The 9,529-nt window shown below is 31.7% G+C and overlaps 1 protein-coding gene across 1 annotated transcript; it reads right to left on the minus strand.

Moving 5' to 3' along the window:
* Nucleotides 1-4,309: 4,309 nt before the first annotated feature.
* Nucleotides 4,310-6,545, minus strand: LOC113708051 (FCS-Like Zinc finger 3-like). The gene is made up of 3 exons (XM_027230498.2): nucleotides 6,234-6,545; nucleotides 5,414-5,517; nucleotides 4,310-4,714 (listed from the first exon to the last, which is right to left on the minus strand). Exons 1-3 carry the CDS (start codon nucleotides 6,333-6,335, stop codon nucleotides 4,588-4,590), a joined length of 333 nt encoding a protein of 110 aa, XP_027086299.1. The 5' UTR covers nucleotides 6,336-6,545; the 3' UTR covers nucleotides 4,310-4,587.
* Between the last annotated feature and the right edge of the window lie 2,984 nt (nucleotides 6,546-9,529).

Genomic DNA, 9,529 nt, shown 5'->3' on the forward strand with positions numbered 1-9,529 from the left:
TGAAAAAGATCAAAATTCAGCTTGTGCAATATGTGTAATATTTAAGCTTCAGTTTAGATTGTACGCTACTGATTTTTTTTGTGATATTTATGGCTTTGGGAGTAAAATCATATATGGTTTGCTGCAACTAGGATCAAATTGTACCAACTTTAAGGGCTGGCCATCATAAATGCAGCATGTTCTTCCTATCTTGACACCAAAGTCTTTCAAGAAAATTTTAAGACTTATTAAATTACTGACAACGAGGTATAAACAACATTTTGTTCAATAAGTAGTTCATCTGCTCCTCTATCAGTTTGGACATGTTAGTATAGATAATGCATTTCATGAAATATTAGACTTGTATCAAGCCATAGTCAGAATTCAAAATATGTGGTCAACAAATCAAACCATGCATCAAAGTCTCATTTAGATTGATAAAAAAAAAAAAAGCCATAGTTAGATTTATCAAACGTTCATATCATTCATAAGTTTTAGTCTTTCTTAACTTTTTATTCACAACCTGAATATCTAATTGTGACTGTTCATCAAGTAAAGTAGGCCAAACGTTCCTAACTAATCCCCCGCTAGGCATAGAGATCATATCATAATAAGTTGGGAATCAAGAGCTTACATAAGTGTACAATTGCAATTGCACTTCAGAAACTTTCATATACGACCAACATTATCTTCATATAGCTAAGAAACACAAAGTACACCTATTAATGATGGATTTTCAAAAAGCTTTTGAAACAACAAATCTAATAAAATGCATTTTTTAAACATAGAGGGCACATTAAGCAACTTACCTCGAAGGATGTGAACCAACGGATGTTGGTGCAAGTGAAAGGGGTTTGCTTCCCTTAATCATGAGGTATCGGGTTCGAAATCCATGGAAATGAAAAAAATGACGTTGGGAGAGCTACCCCCCTATGGGGCTTGACACGGCTTAACAGTGATAATATATACATCGTCAGTATATATAAAATTTACCCTATAAAAACATGCTTACTTATCATAGTTTTATGTGTGGACTAAATTACTAGTTTAATGAGGTCCAATAAAACCACACAAAAAAATCAGTAGTAAATCTTAAACACGTCCCTAATAACACAAGAAAAAGGAAAACAGCAGCATCAGTTTTAAGGTTTTGTCAAAACATCATATCTTTGTAACTGAACACTATGATTAAATGAACAAAAAATTCTGGAAAATGGAAGGCAATTTATGATTCTCTTCAAAATTTTGAAGCTATAATTGAGGAAAGGAGAAGTAATTCACAAATGTGCCCTGTACTTTGAGCAGAAATCCTTGAATTTGTACGTACCCTTATATTGGATTGGACTTGTGTGTCCTGGTATAACCTCGATCCATGTACATATGACTCTTACAGCAAGCAAGAGTTTTGGAAAATGTCCATTAATATTAGGAAAGAAGTAGCAAAAACACGGGAGAAAAGCGCCTTAACAGTTGTGAAAGATGCTACGTCTGACTTTAGAAATGGAAAATGGTAATTAGTAATCCTTGGAATGTGAAAATTATATCATTAGACTTTAGCTACTTGTTTTCCCACATTTTCGTCATTCGTGTTACTTATCAACTTCCAATTGGAGTTTTGGAGTTCGCAGGGTGCATTATTATTCGTTAAAGAAGAACACAAAAAATAATGCAAAGAAATTATCACTTACGAGGCTATAACTCGATAATTGATGCAGCTAATTTTATGGCTGAAATGAATGTCCTGCCAAAAATAGAAACTGAAATTTGACATCAATTATTTCACTTTCTAGATAGAGAAAATTTAAGGGATTTCCTTGAAGCGACAAAAATAAAGAAATAAGCTTAAAAGTCATCAGAAATTCTGAACATTTTAAAGTTTTTTTTCCTTTTTGTAATTGTAATTTTCAGTTTTGCAAATAAATAGCTTTTAGGAAATGTCGTGGTATATCCTTATTTATGGGTGCCGTTTGCTAGTACTGAAAATCACTCAGCATTAACCAAAGTATGAAAGAGAATAATGGACCAGAAAGGAATTTATCTATTACTTCAAAAGAAGGGTAATGACTCCAACACCCTTAGAATTATCAATGATCCAATTTGGTCTCTTAACCTTTAGAAGTGTCTGTTAAGATAAATTTCTGAATTTGGTTTTAATTGATCTTGTGGCCAATTTCATTTTTCCCCAAGTACATTTAGTTTGATCCAATTTATAAGGTAGTCAAATTTCTCCAATTTAGTGGTGTGGATACAATTGCTTACTAGTTTATTAACAAAAAAAAATGATAAAATATCTCTTTTAGAAAATTCTATTTAAGCATATTGTGTTGTAATATATTGTTATGAATATTTTCATTTTATTTTGGCTTAGTCAATATATTTAATTCTAGTGACAAATTAATTGTAAAAGATTACCTCATGTAGAATTTACATAACTAAAAAAATAAACAAAGAAGAAAAAAACACAAACCAGAGTATGGAAATGCCTATTTATTTGTAATTTGGGTTATCTTTATTGTGGAAATTTATCATCATCTCAGTACTAATTTAACCTTAAGAAATTATTTTCCTATTATGTACTTGACCCCCCAAATTTTAGAATATGAAATTCAAGAGCCATTATTTTCATACATTTGACATTTTTCTCCTGAAAATCACAAAAATTTTATTTACAAATATAAAATTTTTACCTTAAATTTTGTTTTGGTATTTCATTTAATGATATTTATTTGTTAATAATATACTATATTTATTATATACCAACCAATGCATGCTATACTAAACTACTTACAAATAGTGTAATAATTTATAACTTAGAAAAAGAAAATTAATAACTTATAACTTATGCTGCTATAAAATTAAATCCATCAAAGATGGATTTTATGTAGAATTGGATCCCATTCATGTATCATAAAAAATAGTATTAGAATATTAGATAATTTCTTGTATGGCAAATGGTTCGTAATCTTATTAATTAAAGATTAATTAAGAATATATAACCTTGGAAACACATTATTAGGATATCAACCACTTCTATGATTATACATCACACCATACTTCACTAATCTACACTCGAGAACCCTATCTAAAACTCTGGATATTGCCAAATATCTTACTGAAATAAAATAAATAATTCCAAATTACCAAAATAATGCATGGATGGCATTTGAATATAGGCTTTATAGAAAAAAAAAAGTTTCTAGCAAATTTATGGCCCTGTTTGGAAGGTGAGTTTTTTGGAAGTTTGTCTAAAATTTTACTGTAACTTACTGTAGAAGTTTTTTAAAAAATTCTTGAAATGTATAGATTTTTGAATATTTTGAAGTGTGTAGTTTAAAAACTTTAAGAAATTTTTTGAGGTTACTGTAGTTAAAGTTTTTAAAAAACTTGTAGCAGACAAACTTAGCAAAAAACTTGAGTTCCAGATTATGGGTTGATGCACTAATATTTTTACCACCTATTTGGTTCTTACTCGGGAATGATAATGATAATCACTATCAAAAGCCCCCTCAATGACAATGGGTTTTTGGTATTCCTTTTCACTTGTTTGATTTGTCTCTTCAATGAGAATTTATTTTGATTTTTCTTCTTTTTTCCCACTAATATTTCTTTTCTTTTTTTCTTTCTCAATGTCTCAGCATCCCATCTGCAAATAATCTATGAACAACCCAACACACCCAAAATCCCAATTTAAATTTCAACACATATTAGAAAACCCAACCTCCAATAAAAAATCCAAGCCAAAATAAAGTACAATAGAATTATATCAAAACAACAAAAAGCCAAAGAAAAACACAGAACCCTAAACCCAAAAGAAACAAATTATTGACAAGCTTAGATAATTCTGAAAACTATAGGCTTACCACTGCAGTCGTGTACTTGGAAGTCCATAAACAGTTAAAGAAAAACGCAGAGAAATTGAAAGTTTCAGTTTTCAAAGCAATTTTTTGCTCAACATGTTCCTGGCTATTGAATTTTGAATATATGGAGTAAACTAGTCTTCCGGAGAATTTGACAAGAGGAGCTTTGGACTATGAGATTAGGTTTGAAAGTTTTGCAAGAAAGATGGAGGAACAAGAGAGAGACAACTGATGAGAGGTGAGAGAGAAGAGAGATGGGAGAATGGAGAGACAAGAGAGAAAAGAAAAATATATATATTATTTTGGATTTTTTTTTTTTTTGGATGATAGTGGAGCAAAAGTCTCCAATTTGATCAAGAATGGGGAATAAACACTTTTAGATCTTCCATTATCATAGATTGATTTTCATAGTAGTGTATGAAACACCGATAATGACTATCATTAATGAGCATTCCCATTGAGAACCCCGTTCCTCCAACCAAAAGACTGGTTATACTAGTTAAATCTTTTCAAGGCAAGTTACTTTGCACATTCAAAAGTAAAGCAATTATGTACAAACTGCCAACATCCACATCAATCTGGTCACAGAAAGTTATACTAAATGATACACATCGCACATTAGCTCAAGATCGTTAGAAAAACTTAACAATTTTGCACTTCTACACTCAGCAAGGAAACTGCTATCCTTAAGATCTCAAAGTAGATTCAACATCATTTGTTCTGCACTGACTTTTTATATCAACTTTTAGTTTCAGTGATCCACTTTATCGCTGCAGCTGGGTAATTGTTTTTGCGCCAGCTTTGCTTGTTTTTCTGCCAGGTTATCAAGTGCCATTTGTATCTCACGGCATCCAACAGAGCAGAACCCGCAGAAGTCTCTGCACCACATTATCAACATTATATTCAAGATAACAAAAGTACAAATTATCCTTATATAAACAACCTCAAATTTATTATTACATTATTAATAGTCTAAATTGTGAATGTAGTATAGGTTGGCAAAAATAAAAACTTCCGCCTCTCCTATCCCATACCTCTTCCCAAAGAAGACAATAGGAAAAGAAAGAAACAATTTCAAGTTTTTGAGCCTTTTTCTCATAAATGCTTCACTCATTTGTTTTTTAAACATCCTAAGAATATATTATAAAAGATTGGTCAATGTCGTAGCAAACATAAATCAAACAAAAGCCCTGAAAATAATAGATCAGTAGTGAAGGGTTGAAATAATTTTAATTGGATGGAGAGAGAGATACAACTAAGAGAGAAGATATCATATTTTACTAGAAATCAACTCTGAAACAAGAATAACAAATCTATTAATGCAATTAAGAAAATATGAAATTAAGGTTATCAGCCAACGAAACTGCTCTATAAAAGTGAAATCACATATTACTGCAGAAAAAAGAAATTATATGTTGAACATCAAACAGCAGACTTGACACATTATTACTATAACCAGTCATGAGTAAAACGTGCATTCTGAAATTCAATAACAAATGTTATGCCAATTAACATGAAAGTTATTAGATGTTCAAGATGATTAACAAGAAAGTTCTGGTAATGGTAGTCAAGATTACCTATACATGTGGACTTTAACACCCACTGGCATATGCTTCTTGCAATAGTGGCAATTGTCCAAAAAATGACCAAGTTTTGGTGGATCACTCTCCTTGGCTTTCACCTAAACATAATAATTTAACAAAAAAAAAAAAGAAACAATAGAAAGATAAATGATTGATTCTACTATGTTTGGCAAATGAGTTTTTTAGGTGTTTGTCTAAAATTTTACTGTAATTTACTGTAGAAATTATAGAAAAAAATTTTTAAATGGAAAACTTTTTTTCTTTTCTTTTTCTCTCTCTTTCTTTTTTCTTTTCTTTCCTCTCTTCTTCTTCTCCCTTGCCCCTCCCCCTCTCCCTTTCCCTCTCCTGCGACCTCTCCCTCTTTTTCTTCTTTTGCTTTTTCTCTCCCCTTCTTCTCCCTCTCCCTCTCCCCCTCTCCTCCTCTTCCCCCTCCCCCTGTCTCGCGTCTGCGAGACCAAATCGGGCAGAGGGGGTGGGGGAGGGTGGCAGCAGAGGGAGAGTGGGGAGAGAGGTGGCGGGGGAGAGGGAGAAGAAAAAGAAAAGAAAAAAAAGAGAGATGGCCGGCTCCGGAAGAGGTTGCTGGTGCCGGAACCGGTGATGGTCGTCTTGACCGGCATAGTAGGTGGTGGTGGGTTGGGTGGTAAAAGAAAGGAGGAAAGGAAAAATTTTTTTTTGTGTTTCGGGTATTTAAAAGTGTGTAGGTTAAAAATTTTTGAAATTACTATAGTTAAAGTTGTTAAAAAATTGATATGAGACAAACTTGGAAAAAACTTATTTGACAAATAGGCCGAAGAGAAAAAAAAAATCTCATTACCCTAGTTTGATCCTCTGTTGGCTGTTTCTGTTGCTGTTGCTTGGTTGCAAACGATGCTGTCAACTCTTCTGTGGTGTCAACTCGGTTGCGCTTCATTGCCATTACAGAAAGAATAGCTGCAGGCAGGGGTAAAAAAAAAAAAGGAATGAAATGAGATAAGAATTTACGGGGACACAAGTGGCTTAGTACTAGAAAATTTTTGAGGGGAGTGATTTTTGAGTCCGTACAATAGATTAAGAGCAGAAGAGAAAAAGGAGAGGAGAAATTATGGAAGATTTACGAGTGAATGCAAACTCGCAGTTGAGGGGTGAATGTACTAGACGGCAAGTATTTGACGGCTACAGTGACGCTATTGATCACTTTTCAACTAACTAATTGTAGTAGTCCTTTCCTTTTTTTGTTTTTCTTTTTTGATTCGGATAGTAATTTGGTGTGATCTATCACATTCAAGTTTCTTAAATTAAATCAATGACACTTAATAATTTCATTAGAAGTTACTATACCACTAATACTTTACTTGAAGTTAAATAAGGCATTATTTGCCTCAGGAATGATTTGGGGCAAAATTTTTAAGGTAAGAGAGATTAGTATGAGTACTGTTGTAAGATAAGTAATGGAAAATTTTAATTGTTTATTTTCTTCAATTAGATGAAAATCATAGTGAAAAATAACGTCTTATGCAATTAAATTTGTATGACGTGTGAAATTACAACACCACCGACACTCGAAGTCAAAAGTTTGTCCACATGACGTTCGCAATTTTGTTTAATCCATTGTGTGCAAGTGAAACAGATGACTTGTGAAACTTTAATACTTCGAACGCATCAAAAATATTTTCTTCAATTAGATGAAAATCATAGTGAAAAATTATAGTTTTTCATAATTCTAACATCTTCTGCAATTAAGTTTGTATGACGTGTGAAATTACAACTCCACCGATGCTCCAAGTCAAAAGTTTGTCCACATGACTTTCACAATTAAGTTTAATCCACTGTATGCAAGTGAAATAGATGATTTGTCAAACTTTAACGATTAATCTTTCCTGCAAGCGTTGGATGAATGACAAATATGTAAAATTCAACTTTTATAGATATGTCATAGATCCAACGATAATAATGTATATACAGTCAGTCAGTGTATATAAGATTTACTCAAACTTTAATACTTCTAACACACTAAAAAATGGGAAAGAGAATGAAAAAGAAGATCGATATAGATGTTGTTAAGAAAATATTAGCAGATTTTTAATACTATTGAAAAACAATTTTTGCTTTTAAAATTCCCTAATTGAGGTATTGTTTTACTTAGAAATTTTTTTTTTAAAAAAAAAAAAAAAAAGAAAAGTGCGATGTTGGTATTGAATCTCCGGTTCAGTAAGAGCTGAGATATGTTTTTTATCTTGCCAATTGCGACTAAGTAGTTGATGATACTTGCAATTCACTCTATACATCCCAACTCATTAACAGACAGACATTAGTGTAATGGGATATTGTATGCAAAAAAAGTTTTGATACGCAAAGGCGAAGTTGCAATTTAGGAGCAAAAAAAAAAAAATAGCTCATTAGATCTTCAACCAAAATCTTGAAAAGTGTTATTTGGTTAGTCATTCTAATATCTCATTCAAAGGAAATAGATTTAATGCAATAATCATCGTTATTTATCACCACCAATTAAAAATGTTCTCCAGCTTTGGAAAAATATAGAAATAAATACATAAATAGAAGAAGAAAACAAATGTAAAGATCTCATGTAAAACAAAAAAGGGTTAAATATCAAAAACCCCCCTGTGGTTTGCCTAATGTTCACTTTACCTCCCTATGGTTTGGAAACCTATAATTTGACTCCCTGTCGTTTCAACTAAAGTGTATTTAACGGAATTTCTGTTAGATTTTCACTTTAGGTGAAACGACAGGGAGTTAAATTGTATATTTTCAAACCATAGGGAGGTAAAGTGTACATTTGACAAACCACAGGGGGGTGTTTGGTACTTAACCCAAAACCCTTATAGAGTGACAATTTTGATATTTTCCTTTCAGACGTTAGTTTAGATGTTTTCCGTTAGACTTTTACTTTAGTTGAAACGACAGGGAGTCAAACTGTAGGTTTTCAAACCATAGGGAGGTAAAGTGAACATTAGGCAAATCACAGGGGGGTTTTTGGTATTTAACCCAACAAAAAAAGCATTAGTATTATCATTTTTTTCTGCTTAGTTGAGAAGTGTTACACTCATATGCCAAAGCACTGTCACACAATTTGTTTTTTTTTTTTTTTTTTTTTTTTTGGTGCCCTCCTAAGACTTTCCAAAGTTTTATATATTATGAATTTTTACTCTAAGAACTTTTTTAATAAGTTTTTACCCCACCAAATTTGATATTCGGTCCTTACCTTCTCCTAAACTAGAGAATTAATGACTTTATTAGCTATATACTTTTTTTTATCATTTTTACAAGTTAAAATTCTTTTACTTGCAAGATTCCTATTTACTAATTTAGGCCTTCCTGTTTCCTCTTGTAATTTAGATTGTATGTAGAAAAATAAACACATAAAAACTTAATGACATCTACTTTGTGCTGCTTTGGAGCTTGTGAACCTTACACATAAATAGAATGGGAAAGTTCAGTGCTCTGAAGCAGTTTAAATAAATACTTCCTATATATTATACGCTTTTAATTTGTTTATTAGTAGCTATTATAAACTATGAAAGTTCAATCTTGTTAAGCAAGAAATGATTATTTAGACATACTTTCCCATGCTTTTACTAAAATGGTTAGAAAAAAAAAAAAAAGCTTAAGTCATACTCATATTTTTTCTGCTGGGCAAAGAACAACAGAATAATTTTTTTCTTTTCTTTTCTTTTGGAGCAGAGAATTACAGAATCTAAATAATGCAAGAACTAAAATTTCTAAGGAGAAATCCCTCCACAATTACTTGTAAAGCTAATTAATGTCTTGCTTGTGAGTTTGCAGCTGCAGAAAAGATACTAATACTCCTGTAATATGTTGTCTCTCGTAAATGCATCTTCTTCTGTTTCTTAAGAACAGCTTCAAAATGAGAACTATCTAAAAATGACAATAATTTTTTGACGTCTGAAAAATGACCAGAAGTTGCATGATTACCACATGTAGCTGTCAATAAATGCAAAATCATGTAGTCATGGATTCTTTTCTTGATTTTGTCAATCACTTAAGTAGTATATAATTACAAACATTATTGTTTTTAGGGAAAATTACACTTTACTCCCTATGGTTTATTTTTTTATATAATCCCTTATCGTTTCAAAAGTTATACATAACCCC

Source organism: Coffea arabica, chromosome 9c (assembly GCF_036785885.1).
Source record: "Coffea arabica cultivar ET-39 chromosome 9c, Coffea Arabica ET-39 HiFi, whole genome shotgun sequence".
Taxonomy (NCBI): Eukaryota; Viridiplantae; Streptophyta; class Magnoliopsida; order Gentianales; family Rubiaceae; genus Coffea; species Coffea arabica.